We start from the raw sequence: 19,115 nt of genomic DNA, 5'->3' as shown, positions 1-19,115 counted from the left end.
GCAATGCTGCTGAGAAATAAAAGGGAAAAATGGCTGCGCTTTGTGTGTGCATCTGCCAGTGTGTTTGTCTGAGGCGTGTGTGTGTGTGTGTGTGTGTGTGTGTGTGTGTGTCTGCCATTACATAAGTCAGAGCTTCGTAAAGCACTGCTGTGCTTTGGAGGCAGATTTTATTGAATATTTGAATAATTTTGATGTGTTTTACACATATTTTTAAATACAAAAAGAACAATAATACCAACAGAATGACTTAAATTTGAGCTTCACCTCATGACTATACTAACTTCAAATGGTTAGAAATATATTCCAGCAGTATCTTCCCAAACTCATGTACAATTACTTGAAAAGAAATCCTGCCGACAACGAATAGTGTCATTGTGTGCATGTGTATGACAACAGTCATTTGGCCTTTCCGCTAATCAGTCTTTACCCCCATTGTCTCAAGGTGTCTATTTAAGAACTGACCTAAACAATGGACAGATTATGAACCTGCGTTCGGCCATCTGTCTTGCTGTGTGTCACGGTGGGTAAAACCAGATCTTCGAGCTTTCATTTGGTCTGCAATGAAGCATAGACCACAAATGCACATGCAAATGCCGGGGTCACAATTTGAGTGCACACAGCTTGGTGATTTTATTACGCCTTTAAGAAGTGATAAATCATGAAGCAATTCATTGTGACCACTTCGAAGCCGACCACTCTGTTCTATCTCCACAAAAACGACAACAACAAATTCAAGTCTGTATAAATTATGTTCAGAAAACAAAGCTGAGGTTGTGTCATTTGTAAACTCTTACGTAATTTAGTCTTCTTTCTTTCTGCACCACAATTGTTTTTTTCATTCACAGATTTGAATGTCTTCAAATATAATGAATTATTCCCTCCATACGTCTTCTATACTGCTGGACTCAGTTTAAGCGAAGGCAGGGAAAGCACAGAGAGACAGTTTCACATACACTCACACCAAGTCGCAATTCTAATGTCAACAATCAGTCTCATTTGCATGTATTTGGACTGTGAGAGGAAACCCATGCATGCACATAGAGAACATGTAACACCACAAGCTGTTCATTATGAGGTCAGCGTGCTGTCCAGTACAATACTGTGCAGCCCAAATAGTTTTATCCAAAAACTTAAAAATATCCCCCAAAAATGTTTAAATGGTTTTCAATTTCTGCCGGATCGGAAAGGCTCTGTGTTTGGTCCTATTTGATTTGGCATTTGTTTTACCTATTGTTTCAAGTTCAGACAAATACAAAAACACAAAAACAATCGCATTGTTTTGTATTTAAGCTAAAATATAATGGCCTACGTCACAATCTTGACAAAAGCTTTTTTTTTTAATTTGGAAGAAAAACTCCTTTATCTGTTCAATTTAGAATGTAGATTATCTTAAAAAAGTTTGCCAAGCATGGTCAAAAAATTATATTTTAGTGTTCATTCGACAAATTTCACCTTTTTTCAATGTCTCAGGCCTCTTATGTGCATCATTGCTATCACTAGTTGCACTGTGCAGAAGTACTTTTAGCCACATTAATATATCCTATCAGCTCATCTCGAAGAATTATGTCAGGATATTCCCACTGTCTCTTACTGTACTCAGTGGAACAGGAGTTAGCTGCCATTAATGCTGAGTGACAGCCAGGAGCTAGAGCAGTGGACAGAGCGACTGGACGGCAAACCTGTTCCTTACCTGGACAGGTGTGTCCAATACTGCAGTGGAGCGGATCCAGGCGGAGGGGCAAGTACCCGGTGAGACTCTACCATGGGCAGTGGGAGCAGCAGTGCTAATACAACTTCAACTGTGAACAGGTGAGAACCAAAAGGGAACATTATTGGAAAGTAGCATGGACTCGGTACCACACGCATGCAGTTGTGCTCACAAGATCACCATCACTTTAACAAAGCCTGGGAGGCATTTGTATTCAAGTCATAGATTTACTTTTTAAACACTTCAGTAGAGATGATTATGTTAACAATAAAAATTTAAAAATAGATCATATTTAATGTAATGTGCACCGCATAAAAACAAATTCATTTTGCTTCCCAACAAAATGTTCAGTTGTATTTGTTACGTGGGGAGTCATATAAAATAATAAGAACAGCCCTTATCAGATTGTGCATATGTTCTCAAAACCTGATAAGCGTTTAGTAATATGTATTTGTTTTTAATGTGATGACATATCAATACAGCTTCACCACTTAGGTCATGCATTTATAGATTATTATAGTAATTATTATTTATATTCTATAGCGATTGTTTACACAATTTTCAATATTAGGAACAAAATGATACAATTAATTCCAAGGACATTTATAAACCAACTTCAGTTTAGCTGCAGTTTAGTTTCTGAACACTAGATGGCGGTACAGGCTCGCCACCTGCTTCATGGAGGCCCTGCAGAGGGTCTTCCGTCATACATCTTCCCATCATCCTTCTACTGAACTATGAATGTGGCTGTGATAAAACGGATAAATCTTTCATTTGAAGGGGGTTTTAGAGGCCGAATGGATTTACTGATTTTTTTAAAATTATTATCACATTATTTTTTTGTATATATAAAACACAATTGGAACAAGCAGGTAATGCTTCCTATGAAGCAATCGGGCAGCCAACATACTACCTTATTAAATATTAGCAATCACGTTAGGACATTAAAATGAGCAGAATATTAAATTAAGCATACTTTACAAACCACTGCGTTTCTTTTCGGGAGACTATCCCTCTATGGTCACATGTTGGCGTCCATGCGCTACTGATGAAATCAAGCATTCTGATTGGCTCCCTAACTTTACCAAGCACTTCCACCTCGTATCTGCGTATCCTTCCGCGTCGTTTTTAGTTTTAAACGTTTCCTCAACGCCTGTATTCACAATACTTATTTAGAACACTCGTTTGGTAAGCCACTAGTGACTACAGTTGAAGTGTGTACGTAAAGTCGTCGTACTTCCTCACGTTAATCAGTATGCTCTCGGAGGGATATGCCTGAGCATCACTATAAAGTAGTCCCTCAAACTGAGATAACTCGGGAGATCACCTTGAGCTGCTCTCAGTGTTACGGCACGAACTTGCGGCACAGTCTCACTCAGCGTTTCAAGGTGGGTATTCTCCAACGCACCGGCTGCTTCCCGAAACTTCAACCACGTTTTGACGCGACCATTTCACCACTGGTTTGTACATCCGCGGCGCGTTTTTAAGCGTTTATCATTTCCTCATTCGCTACACGATGCGTTGATAATCTGCCTGTGGTTGTTCATTTCCACTCTTCCGTGCTTGTTCGTTTGGGGGGGAAAGCCAATCCGAAGTGTTCATAGTCTGCACGCCTGGTTGAATTCAGATTAATGCTTTAACAGCGCTGCCAAGTAGGTGAAGTGTTTCATCAACGGTTTTGACATCGAGTTACTGGAGGGTTCAGTACTGACACGAGAAGACTGTTTGTGTTGCAAACAAATGGCGTGTTGTCGTATTTTCTGCAAAACGACGTGAATTCGCGATAACGCCATCATTGGTGATGCACAGTGTTGGACGGTGTCTCCCCGCTTCCTGTTGCCTCCTGATGTGGGTGTGGCCGCTCGCTCTTTCTCGGCCTCTGATTGGTCGGTCTCCGTGACGTACAGAGATCAGGAAAATGTGACGCAGGATGAGAACGTGACCTTTAGCGCATCGTCCTCGTCGCAACTTTTCAATGTAACTGCATTAAATACGCATCCTTTGGTCGTTCTTTTTTTTTTTAACACGTCACGTTAATTTGCTGCGACTTAAAACGTCCCCGCTTCACTGGATGCCACCTGTTTTATCTGGTTGTGTTCAACCCCTCACACGCCAGGCCGAGCTGTGCGACAGACAAACTCATCTTTTATTCATCCGCCTTTCCTGTAATGTTTCCTCGGAAACGCTTCAGACACAACCAAACCACGTAAGCTGCGTAGTGTAGAATATGTAGTCTTTGACATGTGTAGTTCAACGTGTGTGCGTTTTTCTGCAGGAGTTTGATGCAGTGTCGTTCGTGACACTGGATACACGGACATGACTGCAGGTCTCACACCCACCCTGTAGAGCTCCGTCTGTCTGCAGTTTGAACCATCCCCGTTGATTCCGTTTATATTTTACAGGAAACAAAGGAAAGAAAGCTAAATGATCCTTAAAGGGTTTCTGTAAAGTGCCACATCAGATTCGGGTCCTTTTTGGCTGAAGTGAGTGTTGACAAAATAAACCCTGTGACCCAGAGGACCAGCCAGCTCATAATGTCAAGTGGAAAGAGGTCACGTATTGAAGGACATCTGTATGCTGAAATCTTAATGCCAGGGCATCTAAAGTTTGATTAGCTCACATTTGCAGGTAAATTAAAGTTATAACATTTTACACGTTGCCTGAGCTGCACTAACCTTCATAACTAGTTTCTGTCAATAGAAACTGCTGTTGGGGTTCTGGTAATTTCTAATTATTGCAATGCAAAACCACAAACTGCCGCTGTTGGGGAAAAGTGTTATGTTATAACTAAGTTTGTGTTGGTGCAAGCAGCATGGCTCACAGCTGGCACTGCTCCCATGTCACTTGGCTGAAGGTTGATGACCAATGCATCCCAATCTTAAAACTGCCAGTTCCAGGTTTTAGTATATCGTAGATGTGCTATTGAGCAAAAATAGCGGTTTCTGTTCAGTCCTATCCAATAAGTCCAGACCATGTTGGTAAACAGGCCCAGTGTACAGGAAACATTGCTTGCATGCCATCGTACATTCTGCATCTTAGATTTCAGCAAACCAAGTCAGCATGCAATGTGTTATTATTAGCAGAGGCTGGGGTGTTGTATGACCTACTCGGCTAGTAACATTGGTTAGACGGCACTCCGGTGAGCCACTGAGGTCACATGCATGTCCGCTTTATCAGATCGTGGCGATTCTGTGATCACTACAGGCGTTCTCCATGTCCTTCATCCTCATTGAATGGATTTACTCCTGAGCCCCTTGAAGTGTGGCGCATATGCACGCGTCCTGCGGCTGTCAGTTCCGTTGCCGCAGGGCGTAGCTTGCTTACTGCCGCTGGAAGCCCCGCCACACTGGGGTGGCTGCGGAGGTCACTGGTAGTGACGTGCTCGGCTTTCCCCAGGAGGAACGGGAAGATCTACTGGGGGTATGTAGTGCAATCTGCAAAAGGTGCTTCTGTCGGGTCGGTCTAAGGTCTCCTGGAGCTAAATTGGATTAGCCCAGTGTTGCAGTACATCCATACTGGATGCTACCAAACGTCGAGACACTGGGGGCCTTGCTCCTATGGCTGCACTGACATATTTTATACACAAGTGAGGAAGACGGGCTGGATGGTGGCTGAGGGTATGTCCTAAGGTAGATGTGTTGGGGGAGGGATTGGAATGGATTATTGACAGGCGGCGCTAAAGTTAGTCCTGCGTCTGTCACGGTTACTGTGGCTGGGGTTTTCCTGTAGTGGCTGCTCACTGGCATGTCCTCCCCCCGGTGTCAGTGTTTGTTAGCAAAAGTAACCCAGTGACAGTTTAGTCCCGTTATTTTGTCTTGACGGTAATTTAACTGTCTTGAGTAAATTTGTGGTGGACACACTTTTCAAACAATCTGAGCGGAAGCGAGCTAAATGTAAAACAAGACATGATTCCGAGTCATCACTTAGTCAGCCTTGCTTAAAAAGAGACGAGCAGCAATTTCTATTTGTATCCCAAAAAGTTGCCAAGATAAATGACTATTGTTTTACCTAATTTATTTTCCTTACCCATTAACTGTCTCACATCTTCAACTGTGAATATTATGACATAAAAATAAAAAATTACTACATAGCATTTTCAATTCAGTTTGTGTGTTCAGAAGAAAGGAATTTAAGAGGTACTCATTAAAGTTTTTATTAGAAACCACTGCACAGTTTCCCCCCCTCTGCCTTTTTCCCTTGTGGTTCAGTCCACTCTGAGCTGGTGTGTGTGTGAGTTGCAGTAGTGGGATGTGACTGCTCTCACGTACAGTGCAGTCTGCTCCATTGATGGAGATGTTACATCATCAGCCAGCAGCTCCAGATGAAGCAGTCTGTTGGTGCCGTAGTTCTGCCAGGAATCCCCCTCCATGATGCATTTTGTGAAGAAAAAGACCACAAGTTCTACTGACTAATGCAACATAATTTCCTCAATTGGGCTACTATGGGTGTGCCCTTAGCTCCAGTTGTAGCACTGAGGAATTACAACATTCTGTTTATCAAAATTGCCTCTTTTTTTTAACATTTCAACAACCTTTGCTTCTTATTAGGGGTGACATTAAGAACAATGTGCAAGTGTTTTGGATTTGGATGTGTGTACCTGTTTCTCCATATAAGCAGCCGGTGAAAATTCTTTGGCTGAAGTGCGCTCTATTATGTAGGAAACCTAATCTTCCCAGTAGGTGCTTTTGAATGTGGACTTTTTTGCCACCTTGCATAAAGAGCCACGCAGCAAAATATCAGTCGAGCTCTTTAGCTGGGATCGTTTATTTTCACTGCGTTAGTCTGGATCTTAAAGTAAGAAAACCCATGAGTGATCAAACTTTCTACCTGCTCACGTTGACACATTTTCAAGGCCCACGATTGTACCTTCACATAATATTTTAATCCTGGTCAACCAGTGACTGCGTCAATGACCCAGTGCTTGAATCCCACTGATTTTTATTTTGCCAGATTGTTCAGTGAAGCATTTCACTCCGTCAGCTGTGCTGTGGTTGCATAACGGCAGCAAGCAGAGCCATGAAGGAAGCAGCACTCCTCATAGATAAGAAATGCTACTCACTGCTCAAATACACCTTATTGGCTGTTGCTTTAAACAACTGATAAACTCCATGTTGATGAGTTTATACGCCATGTGCCATAATTCTTATTTTGCTTAAAAGGAAATGCCTGTCAGACTGCATGTCTGTGTGACCTTTCTGAAACGGAAAGTGGTGATTCATTTATTTGTGCACCAGCATTTACAGTATCTCCTTGTTGTGAATTCATGTACAGTGTATTTGCTTCGTGTCGTGATGAAGGCTTGTAAAACCCAGCCCCTTTCGATGGGCTTCGTGATGTGTGGTTGCCATGGGTGACTCAGCAAGAAGGGTGTGGGGGGCGGGGGGACTGAATGCACAATATGGCGCCGCAGTGCAATAAGCTATACTGATCTGTTTTCACTGTGGAGCATAGAGGCTGCAGTGTCTCTGCATGAGCAATGTCCCTTAGCATCCCAGGGTAAAATGTGTGAAGTGTTTATCAGAAGGGCAATCGTGAGAGGATTTTTCTTTCCTTAGTTTGTTTGGTGGTTGGGTTTTTTTTGTCGCAAGCTATTGTTCACTCCTGATTTTTGCAACACAAGAGGAACTGAAGAAAAAGTATTGTGCAAAACCTGTCCTCATGAGCACATAATATTCTTGTCTTTAGCCTTGCAGCGAAGGTTGGATGGAAATAGATGAGCATTAAGGCTCCCTGTGGAGTTTCTCTCCAGCTGGGCGATGGCTCTGCTGATGTACTCTCTTGAGCATGCACAGACATGTTAGGAATTCCTGCCACCACTCACTCACTGAGAAAAACACTAACTAATCCTTTATCCTTGCTTTGCTCTTCATCGGACCTTTCCCATCTGTCTTTCCATGCAGCACTCCTCCAGTTGCACCCGTGATCGCCATGCCTCAACAAAAGTGTGACATGGGCTCTGCCTTCATCCAGACACAGCAGCTCAACGCCGCCATGGCAGACACCTTCCTGGAACACATGTGCCTGTTGGACATTGACTCCGAGCCCACCACCGCACGCAACACTGGCATCATCTGCACCATCGGTTGGTCCATTTGTTCTTGTCTCACACAAACAAGCCTGCTCAATTGCAAACATGCCTTAATAGGTTTAATGCACAAGTCACTTTGTGTGTGTGTGTGTGTGTGTGTGTGTGTGTGTGTGTGTGTGTGTGTGTGTGTGTGTGTGTGTGTGTGTGTGTGTGTGTGTGTGTGTGTGTGTGTGTGTGTGTGTGTGTGTGTGTGTGTGTGTGTGTGTGTGTGTGTGTGTGTGTGTGTGTGTGTGTGTGTGTGTGTGTGTGTGTGTGTGTGTGTGTGTGTGTGTGTGTGTGTGTGTGTGTGTGTGTGTGTGTGTGTGTGTGTGTGTGTGTGTGTGTGTGTGTGTGTGTGTGTGTGTGTGTGTGTGTGTGTGTGTGTGTGTGTGTGTGTGTGTGTGTGTGTGTGTGTGTGTGTGTGTGTGTGTGTGTGTGTGTGTGTGTGTGTGTGTGTGTGTGTGTGTGTGTGTGTGTGTGTGTGTGTGTGTGTGTGTGTGTGTGTGTGTGTGTGTGTGTGTGTGTGTGTGTGTGTGTGTGTGTGTGTGTGTGTGTGTGTGTGTGTGTGTGTGTAAACTTATTTCTGCTGTTCCAAGCTGCCTCTTAAAGGCATCATGTGCACTATGTTTGGAACAAAACCATTTTATTGCCTTGTTCACGTTTCACTGTTGTTCACTCTTTTTCATTGTATTTTTCGAAACGATAGAGTATGCACTGCACTACTAGCCTGAGCAGCATTTCATTGATCTTCTGCTCCTCATGTGTGCTTGCAGGGCCGGCCTCTCGATCTGTGGAGACGCTCAAGGAGATGATCAAGTCTGGAATGAACATTGCTCGCTTGAACTTCTCCCACGGCACGCACGAGGTCGGTCTTTTTGACACTCGTAATGTAAATGTATTGGGCAAAGGGGGCTAACCATTCAGGTCATATTATCTATGCTGATATCGTTCTGTGCCTTATCACAGTGAATAAGTTCCATTTTTTGGCATTTACTTTTTGTGGTATGTCCTGTTTAGCTTTTCCTGCGGTCTTTGCAAGTTGTTGCGTAAAATAAAGCCAGTGAATGTTGAGTCAACAGTCTCGCAAGGAAAAAGCACATAACGGTTGGTACAAACTTAAGATTAACATCTGCCAAGTTCAACTCGTAGTTGTTGTAACTTCATTCTTTCCATTGACTATTCAAATGTCTAAAGTTCAGCGATTGACAAACCCTAAGTTGACATTGTCAAGTGAAGCGTGTTCATGCAGGTTGAGGTAGAGCTGAGAAATGAATATTGAGCAAGCTCTTAAGTCTTTTTGAATACAACTATCAGAAATAGCGTCATGCTGAACATAATTAAAGTCGGAAGAGACTGACTCTTGCCGGCAGCCATCAGCCTTTATTATATGAAGTTTTGTTTTATGTAAGAGGAGTTTCCTGACGTGCCTGTATTTCCCTTTCAGGCATCTGTAGTGAGAAGTTACCGGACTATTTTAATCGGTTGCCAGGATCTGGTTTGTCAACTAGTTATTCAATCAGATTGAGATCTGTTCCTAAGCACTTATTTTTTACTGTTGTAACAGGCAGCTTGTTTTGTGCAACCAGGTATTGTTGATATGTGGCGATAGGCTGATGCATTCCGGTTGAATAGGTTGGTTTTTACATGCAAACCTATAATTTCACTCCAGCACTTCCAGATCACATATTTAAAGTCACAATGTCTTAGAAATGTAGGACAGACTTGGTAGGCGGATTATTTCAGAAGGATCAAAAGCTACTAAAGATGTAGAGCAAAGCAAAAGCTTTGTGTGCTCTAAATAATTTCTCTGTAGCTTCCTGCTCCCTTATCTCCTCAGCAGGTGGCACATCAGGCCTCATGGAGTTTGTTGCTGACATCACCAAGGCCGCAATGTTTTTTAACTACAGTTGCAAGTGTAAAACAATGTTGCATTGCTCCACATCCTGATGAGTAATGTGTTAACTTTAACTCAACATTATCTGGATTATAATCTTACCCAGTGCAGAAAATGAAAGCCATACACATCACATACTGTCATAAAACATTGGACCATGAACCTTTTCATTTCTCTTATTAAAGAACTGCAGCAACCAAAATAGTCTGGCGCATTTCCAACTTCACATAATATCTTACCTTTCTGAATCCGCTTTAAAATGTTATGTTTACGTCTTTAAAGCGTTAACACTGGATTACACATACGAGGGCCTTTGTGATGGTGAGAACATTCTGGTGTTTTTGTCACAGAGCAGCAGCTGTAGTGTCCCTCACCTTGTGTCTGACTAGAAAAGGCCTGCCAATGTGATTACCTGCCACTTAAGTTATTACTGAAAGCTCCGGTCACTCAGGTGGGCAACGTAAGCCATGCGCAGCAGACAGCTGCCTCCTAAGTCACATACTCTATACTCCTGGTGTGGCTAAAAAGCCTGTCGCAAGCAAAGTTGTTTGGTTTTCTTGTTGTCGTCCCCCCCCATACTTTGGTCAAGGAGCATACAGCTTGCAGAGTTGAAACTCGGATTAAAAAAGCATTAATTAAATTATACTTTTAATCGTATTCCTAGTTTCAAATCGGGCAGGAAATTTCTGTACACATTAATTTGAAAAACACTGCAAACATAAATTGGACAGTTTTGAATCATTTTTTCCTGATTCACAATGAGTTATTAAGAGTTCTTAGCTGTTGGGTCGTTAGTCTGTTTAAACAAATGGCTGATTTTAATATTTTTGGCGTACATCATAAATTCAGTCAAACAGGACCCCACAAACTATTAACTTCCGTATAAAGTTGTGGTCAAACGGGACCGTATTTATCAGGACGGCTAAACGGTTTCCATTTCAACATCTGCTGTCATGAGAAGGGATAAACGGTTACCTGTAAACCCCACACATGGTTTCCTGCGCCATGTACCACAAACAAGTGATCCGAACCTGGGTTAACAATACACAAGTCTTCACACTTTTGTAATGTCTGCTGCTTTCAGAATGCACAACACTAAATGTGTTTAAACCATGTGTATTCGTATTGTTTATAGTGGGTCAGGTTGGGTAGAATTACTGCAAGGATAGTTCACAGCACATTTACATGTGGGGGGAAAATCGCTGTACTCATTTCACTGACCTATAAAAAGCCAAGTCAGGTCGTAGACGGTGCTGGCTCTGCAGACGGTAATCATTAAGATTAAGGTGTGGCCTGCACTCAAGGACATGACACTGATGACATGTCACCTTTCAGTATGATACACTATATAACTTTCAGTTGCTTAAGGCATGAAGGCTTAGATTGGTTGTACTTGATGCACTCTGCCTCCTCACAACTTCATGACCCTGCTGGGATCTCGATGGCGTGACTCACGTTTATGGCCGTGTGCGTCGTCGGTCATCTTTTTTTTTTTTTTACTGCTCCAGCCTGATTTTTATATCTGTATCTTGGGTAACCCGTTTACCCGCACTACTATCGAATGATGTTTATGATGTGTGATAGCAGCAGGAGGTTTGATTAAAAAAAATAAAATAAAATAATTAACTGCAGTTGGTTACATCTAATAGTGTGATCTCTGGAGATGGTGTAAAAAATTATTTTCCTTTTTAGTACCACTCGGACACAATCAAGAATGTGCGTGAGGCATGCGAGAGCTTCGAGCCCGGCAGCATCCAGTACAGGCCCATCGGCATTGCCCTGGACACCAAGGGCCCGGAGATCAGGACCGGCCTCATTGCAGGAGTGAGTTTACCTGCAGTAGCTCTTGCTTCAAAAACACATTTTCCATTTAAAAACAACCATTAAGAAACCTTTGTTGTTGATGTGACAGAGTGGCACAGCTGAGGTGGAGCTGAAGAAGGGCAACATGATCAAGCTCACCCTGGATGACTCTTACCAAGACAACTGCAGCGAAAGCACTCTCTGGCTCGACTACAAAAACATCACCAAAGTGGTGGAGATTTCCAGCAAGATCTACATTGACGATGGACTCATTTCCCTGCAGGTCAAGGAGATTGGTGAGAAGAACGTCTTTTTTTTTTTTTTTTTCTTTAATTTTTAATAATTATTTTTTTTTGGGCGGTATTGAGGGATATGTGTGATTAAACTCTGTTGTGGGTTCATGCATAATCTTTCTCTCCTCAGGCCCTGATTTCCTCATGTGCGAGATTGAGAATGGCGGCACACTGGGCAGTAAGAAGGGAGTCAACTTGCCTGGAGCTGCTGTGGACCTGCCCGCCGTCTCAGATAAGGACGTCCAGGACTTGCAGTTTGGCGTTGCTCAGGGAGTCGATATGGTGTTTGCCTCCTTCATCCGCAAAGCCGCAGATGTGCACGCTGTCCGGGCAGTGCTGGGAGAGAAGGGCAAAAACATTAAGATCATCAGCAAGCTGGAGAACCACGAGGGCGTACGCAGGTGTGCTCATGGGGAGCGTGGTTTGTTTACATTGGGCTTTATTGCAGAAGTTGACAGGTTGTAATTTCCTGTCTACTTTGTAGATTCGATGAGATCATGGAGGCCAGCGATGGCATCATGGTGGCCCGTGGTGACCTGGGCATTGAGATCCCCACAGAAAAAGTCTTCCTCGCCCAGAAGATGATGATTGGTCGCTGCAACAGGGCTGGCAAGCCAATCACGTGCGCCACCCAGGTCGGATTACAACTGGTGGAAATAACAGTTTAGAGTTGGGTTGTGCAAGCCTTATGCTATGAACTGTGAATTCTCACTATAATTTTCCTGGACCCTTCAGATGTTGGAGAGCATGATCAAGAAGCCCCGTCCCACTCGTGCCGAGGGCAGCGACGTAGCAAACGCCGTACTGGACGGGGCCGACTGCATCATGCTGAGTGGAGAGACTGCGAAGGGAGACTACCCTCTGGAGGCGGTGCGCACGCAGCACATGGTGAGTCCACGTTCACAACAATAAAATCAGAATGGCATTAAATACTGTTGAATAATCGTTCATATTTTCAAAAGTATTTCCTCTCCCTCTTAACTTTTGAATCAAACCCCAAGTGGGAAATCGAATTTTGATTCCATAAATTTTGCCTTCATTTCTCATTCATTGACGTTTTTTCCACTTGGCTGAATTTGGGACAAACGGCGTCTTCCGTCCAATCATTGTCTAGTAAAATACTGTATGATATTCTAATCCATCATGACTTAAAAGAGTAATTTCTTTTATGATTTGTTGGCATGCTCTTTCACAGCTGGAGCACAATTCTTTTGCTTGTTACCTCTTCACCTAACAATTTCACTGTGGCTGCTGCTTTTTCTGAATTCTGTGCAACTTCCACAAGCCGATTCTGTCATTTTTAAGGATTTGCTTAAGGGCTCTGCTCAGTTAAATGTCTGGCAACAGGCAGAAACTGCATTAATTCACATAATTATTGTGGTATAAGTGTCAAACACTACAAAATCAAACCAGTTATGATTTGCATGTCAACTAATGATTACAAACAAAAACCTGTTTACAAAAATTGGACAAGTTTGAGTGATGCCGTAGTTTATATTTTCCCATAAACCCAAGTGTTTGAAACGGTTTTTTTTAATCAAATTTTTTTATGTTTTGAGATGGGATTTTTTGGCTTCTCACTTAATATTGTATTTGTGTCTGCACTTGTGTGTCGGTTAGGGAAAGAAACCGCTTAGAAGCCCCAGTCTTGTTCATAATCCATTCTCTAATATTGACATTAGTACCTCTGCATGGATGGATGAAGCCCCCGTTTTTCTCCTGCCTGCCCCTCACTGTTCAGGCCTGACTTGGCTCGCTTCCACAGTTCAGATCCACTGCAGCACAGTTGCAGGAGTGACTCTGCAGTCCTCCGGTGCTTCTTTCGAGCTTGGTGTTGAAATGCTGAAGTTGCACGTCTGAATCCGTCTTGCAGCCTTTATTCACCAAGAGTCATCTTTCAAAGCGTCTCGCATGGACTAATGTTGCCTATTATAACTTCTTTCCTCGTACTTTTCTTCTCTGCTCCACCTGGCTGTGTTTTAACCATTTCCTCAGCTTTGTGTGCAGTGTCTGGCATCCTCTTCTCAGCGGGTTACTCAGCTGTCTGTTAATACAAAATCTGGCTTTTCAATAATCTCGAACACTATCTTTTTCTAGGCTTTGTGTCATTTAGATGTATTCTTTTTATGTCAAAGATTTACAATTCTTAAGCTGTAGTCTTAACACTTTAGTTTCGGCTGGTTTTCCTTTATTTTACTTTGATCATGTACATGCCTGTGGATAAGATTTAACTCTGTTTCAACATTGTTTCCCCATGTGTGCCCCCCCCCCCCCCCCCCCCCATTCCCAACTGTTTTCACATCTAAACACTTTTCCACTTGGCTTTTCTTTTCCTTTCACGTGAACCTTTTGAGGGCTTTTTGTGTCTTTAACTTTGTCATCCTCTTGTCCTTCTATTTTTCCTTTTCTCACCGTCTCTGTGTGTGCGGACTACCTTTGCTCGATACATCTTGCCCTCGTCCGTGCCAGATTGCCCGTGAAGCCGAGGCGGCCATGTTCCACCGACAGGTGTTTGAGGACCTGCGTCGCTCCACGCCGTACTGCAAAGATCCCGCTGAGGCCATTGCAATCGGCGCTGTCGAGGCCTCCTTTAAGAGCTTGGCCTCTGCGATCATTGTGCTCACAGGCTCTGGAAGGTAGGCAGGTTATCTGGTCCCGGCAGACTGTGAAGGACACCGATCTCGGTTACTTGAGGGAGAGTAGGGCCAGACAGGGGCTGACCGGGGGAACGGCGGGGAGAGCTGGCACACACCCTCACTGGACTGCTGACTCGTTGCTTATTTGAGCACGTTCTGAAGTGCAGGCATGAGAAGATAATATTCCTCTGACGCCCTCATTGGCTCCCCTCGTTCATCCAGGAGTCCAGCCAGTTGTTTGCCAGCCTCTCCCTGCAGTGTGTGTGTGTACTTGTGGTGTGTGTGACTGAGAGTAACCCACCCACCCTTCCGGGGCTCAGATAGCGCGCGAGGCCGAGGCAGCCACCTTCCACAGGAAGGTGTTCGAGGAGCTGAGGAGAAGCACCCAGCTGACCAGAGATCCTTCAGAGGCTGTAGCCGTGGGAGCGGTTGAGTCCTCCTTCAAATGCTGCGCTAGCGCCATCATTGTTCTGACTAAGTCTGGGAGGTAAGAAAGGGAGGGCTAAAGATGAAACTCTCCTGGTCCTTGAGGTATGATCTCGCCAAATACACGCCAGCTCCCAATCCTCCCAAATACCTTCTAAATTTGAGTGTGTGTGGTTGTGTGTGTGTGTGCGCATGATTAGCTTTGATACTTGGGGTGGGTGAAGATAGCGAGTGGAAGTGCAAAATGTCATGTGGGGTCCACCTCAGCAGGCTAAAGCCTGGCACACGCTACAGGATTTTTCAAAGCTTCACAGATTTAGAGACCTCGCACAAGATCTTCCTCTTCTGATCTGGTGGTGTGAACTGCGGATCTCACACTAACGATTGTCAGACCTATCTATATAGAGCCTGTGTTCTTCATGCTCAATATTTCAAATCTCGCGTAATCAAACATGACTTTAGTGTAAAGCACGGCATCTAGGTGTAAACAAACATGTTGTCACAAATCAACCTCGGTCCTATATTACGACTGTGGATTTTCTTTTATGGAGGTAACTTCAGGATTAACCCTGGGATTTCCTTTACTGCCACGCAGATTCACTTCTTACTTGGATAAATCACCCCCGGTACTCTGATCTTTAACTCCGGAGCAGAGAATGAAGGCGCCGTCGACTGACCAATCAGATCTCTTGGAAAATGACCTGCCTATTTTTAGAATATCCTGATTAGTGTGTGGATTGCACCGCCCACTTGGAATACTCGGAGCGAAGCATAGACGTTTAGAGCAATGTTTTTGACCTAATGAAATAAATCCTCGTCACTGAGGCTTTGAAGGATGTTTTTCTTCCTGACTTGTTCCAAGTCTGTTTACCTCCATGAGGCTTTGTCTGTAATGAGGTTAATAATAATGGACACGTCTGACAGAACTCCAGAAACATGAATTTATGGAGCGCACATCTACTCTGCCGTCACGGTGATGGATTAATATTCCAACACAAAATGCATTCACACCGGTCAAACGGCCTCAAAACAAACTGATGGAAAATCTAAAGTTAAAGAAGAGCAGTGAGGAATAATAAAGTTAAACTGAGCGATCACAGTGCCGTGCGGGTCCGCTTTTATTGTCCGATGAGTTAATATCGTATAAAGTCACTCATTAACAAGTCTGGAACTTTCTGGCTTTGGCAGCAGTGTTGCCTTCAGTCTGGTTGGTTTTCATCCCGGTGCTCATGACGTCACACCCCCTGCTGCTCGGCTCCTCAGAGCAGAACAAACGGTACAAGATTTCTCTCCGCAAATATTGAACATGTTCATCATCTACGATCTCTCCTTCCAAGCAGATTGGAATGGATAAAGTCACTCTGAACACGCCCCACAACACAGGAAAATTGGACACGATTTAAAAAAAATTCTTGCCGACATCCGACAATCGGGCTTGTGTGTTCGAGAGGAGATCGAGACAAAAATCGGCCCAATTATCCTGCAGCGCGTGCCGGCCTTAAGATTACATCTGATTGTACTAAATCAATGTTGAGGGTGCATCTGAGATTAGAATTGAATCAGGATATCTTTCTAATGTAGAATCTTCTATATACCGTCGTTGGATTCTATACAATTATACCTAAAAATAAGCAGAGTCAAGTCTGAAACTTAGAATATGACTTTGTGAGGTAATTTTTAAGTTTCAGAGATGGTAACTGTACTAAATCTTTAACACATTGAACCGCCAGACATGTCGTAAACTGACACACAGGGCCAATTTTAAATTGAGACGAGATTTGGTGTTTTCCAAGTAGGGATACATGTAAATGTCTTTAACCCATTCCCCAAAACATTTTTAGGAATGAATCAGTAATCTAATTGTTGCTTCATTGTCTAAATAAATGTCCCAAGTTTTTGCTTCTCATAAGAGATTTGTTGTTTTTTTTTTTTTTTTGTCATTAACAGCAATTACTGAATGGACTAAAGTTTTGTTTTTGATATTCAACCAACATTCAATGGGCTGTGGGGACGTGACATGAATCAAACTTTGACATTGGCTCATCTCCCAAATTTTAGAAAATTAAAATAAAATCCTCAGAATAAAGTTCTGTATAAATATTTTTTGAGTTTTTCTCAGTTGCAGTTCTGTTCTCTGTGCAGGTCCGCCCACCTGATCTCCAGATACAGGCCCCGCGCCCCCATCCTCTCTGTGACCCGTAACGCCCAGACGGCCCGCCAGGCCCACCTGTACCGCGGCATTTTCCCGGTCCTCTACACCAAGCCCGCCAACGACGTCTGGGCCGAGGACGTCGACATGCGCGTCAACTTTGCCATGGAGATGGGTAAATCATCGCGTCGCCTTTTGCCGTCCTGTAGTCTTGTCCAACATAGTGGAATATTTGGACTCAAAATGTATATTTTTATGTTTAAATTTTTCCAGGAAAGGCCAGAGGCTTCTTCAAAGAGGGTGATGTTGTCATCATCCTGACCGGCTGGCGTCCCGGCTCCGGTTACACCAACACCATGCGCGTGGTTCCGGTGGTCTAACCTTCTCCACTTTCTCCACCTCATCTATCTTTCATAGCGCTCCACAACACGGCTCTCCTCCCTTTCCATCCAACACCTGGGCCAACAGACTGAACCCTTCAGCAGTTAAGCACTTAGGAAATAATAAAAAGAATTCAGTATCCGTGGCCCAAAAGCTGTGTTGGGTGGGAGTGGAGTCTTGTTCTGCACATTTCCATTCCTCTCGTGTTGATTCTCTTTAATCAAGCCAGTCTTCAGGGCCTCAGATTGATGCACCCTGGCCAAACTGCTGTATTTATTCACTCAGACACTGGTGTAATTAAAAGTCTATGAGTGAATGCCTCCTGATATATATATGTGTGCGTGTGTGTGTGTGTGTGTGCGGTCTAAGTGGGCTTTAGCGGTGGAGCCGTCTGACCTTAACAGTGCACCCCGAGTACTTTAAGAGCCGACTGATCGCACTCCTCTGCCAATTGAACAAAGTGGCGTCGACCCCAACCAAGGGCTCCCTTCAACAAGTGCAGCCTCGGCTCCAGCGCCCCCCCCCTCCACATAGACCACCCCCTCCCCCCGCAGTGCTGTTTGTACTAAATATCCTCTCTATGCCAGCTTTCACTGTGTTCCAGTGTATCTGTGAGCGTTACACTCCGACTACTCTACACAATGTTACATTTGCTATACTTGACTTTAGTGAGTGGTGAACGTTTATTTTGGACATCCAGAACTGCTTCTATTTTGTCTGACTAAATTTGAAAAGAAAAAGTGTTTTGGACGTCCACTTCCTGAGCTGTCCGATCTAGTTACTGTGTTTGTGTGTTTATTAGACGTTTCATGAAGCCTTGACATTTCTTTGCATTTGGACCATATCCAAGGTGGCACTACTGAATCGCTCGTGGTTCACTGAAGTCGACTTACCGATATGAATGAGCACTTTTAGAGTGAGTTTGTTTTTCTTCTTTTCATTTGACTGGCATTGAGTGTAGAAGTCTATGTTGACAATCTGTTGTAGCTGTCTCCATGTGTCTAACTTGCTTTTTTTGATTGTAATGCTAGAGTGCAAGAACTAACTAAATGTAAAGGAGCGTTGTAACGTGTAGCTGGTGTACTGAGTTGTCCTTTAAGACTGGAGTTCCAACAATAAAGGAGATGAGCACTTACCTGAACTTGGCCTCTGTTTTACTTGACGGATTTTAGAATTTTTGTTATAACTAATTTCTGTGTTTAGCAATATATATACGTGCGGATAAAACACTAAATTCAGTTTTATGGGAGGGGGAAAACTGGCTCATACCAAACATTTGTCTGGAGCTGCAAAACACAACTTCAAATTGAAGTGAGCACAACTTGTAAACTTGCTATATATTGGGGAAAGTACAGCTTGTGCTTTGTGAACTGATAAATACAATGAAGAGCCTTAAACATTTTTTGGGTGAAAAAAAGTTTCTTAAAACTATTGTTTTGAACTTCATTAAATTCCTGAGTTATGGCCTGCAGGAGGAAAGTAAATGACAATTAAAAACAAATCTGTCCAGTCGAAAGTGGATCACTGCAGCCAATCCAAGCTCACAATGTTAAGGTGGGTTCAACCTTTAAGTTCCCAGTCAAACGGCTTTAAGTTGCTTGTAATGTGTTTGTTTGGTCCGTTAAGAAATCCATGTGCAGTTATGAGGCAAGAGTCACTGTGCTACTGTGCAATGAAAAAAAAAACTTATTGGAACTTTGATCTTTATGCCAGGGGGAATGTGCAGATTTTAACTTTCACAAAGTTTAGCCACTGAAC

At 43.4% G+C, this 19,115-nt stretch overlaps 1 protein-coding gene across 12 annotated transcripts; it reads left to right on the top strand.

Moving 5' to 3' along the window:
* Positions 1–1,617: 1,617 nt before the first annotated feature.
* pkma (pyruvate kinase M1/2a) lies at positions 1,618–18,492 on the top strand. 12 transcript variants are annotated; one of them, XR_013935150.1, is made up of 12 exons: positions 1,624–1,809; positions 7,609–7,790; positions 8,549–8,640; positions 11,362–11,493; positions 11,582–11,768; positions 11,896–12,166; positions 12,250–12,400; positions 12,501–12,653; positions 14,235–14,401; positions 16,970–17,151; positions 17,250–17,436; positions 17,512–18,492. XR_013935150.1 is itself a non-coding variant. In XM_080458217.1 (11 exons), exons 1-11 carry the CDS (start codon positions 1,763–1,765, stop codon positions 17,354–17,356), a joined length of 1,671 nt encoding a protein of 556 aa, XP_080314343.1. In that variant the 5' UTR covers positions 1,618–1,762; the 3' UTR covers positions 17,357–18,492. The 12 variants fall into 12 exon arrangements, 10 of the variants coding, with proteins under 10 accessions (XP_080314343.1, XP_080314342.1, XP_080314348.1 ...); XR_013935151.1 differs by lacking the exon at positions 1,624–1,809 and adding an exon at positions 3,013–3,096; XM_080458217.1 differs by lacking the exon at positions 14,235–14,401 and adding an exon at positions 14,722–14,888 and having other exon boundaries at positions 1,618–1,809; positions 17,250–18,492.
* Positions 18,493–19,115: the final 623 nt, after the last annotated feature.

Source organism: Lipophrys pholis, assembly GCF_963383615.2.
Source record: "Lipophrys pholis genome assembly, chromosome: 2".
Classification (NCBI taxonomy): Eukaryota; Metazoa; Chordata; class Actinopteri; order Blenniiformes; family Blenniidae; genus Lipophrys; species Lipophrys pholis.
Note: the sequence above shows the minus strand (reverse complement) of the source record. Positions and strands in the feature narration are given on the sequence as shown.

Excerpts from the sequence above, each read along its gene's own strand:
- pkma (XM_080458213.1), top strand. The coding sequence starts at position 4,866 with ATGCATGTCCGCTTTATCAGATCGTGGCGATTCTGTGATCACTACAGG. Across the intron at positions 8,641-11,361 it reads TCTCCCACGGCACGCACGAG|TACCACTCGGACACAATCAA; the intron begins GTCGGTCTTTTT and ends TTTCCTTTTTAG. Across the intron at positions 12,401-12,500 it reads CAATCACGTGCGCCACCCAG|ATGTTGGAGAGCATGATCAA; the intron begins GTCGGATTACAA and ends TGGACCCTTCAG.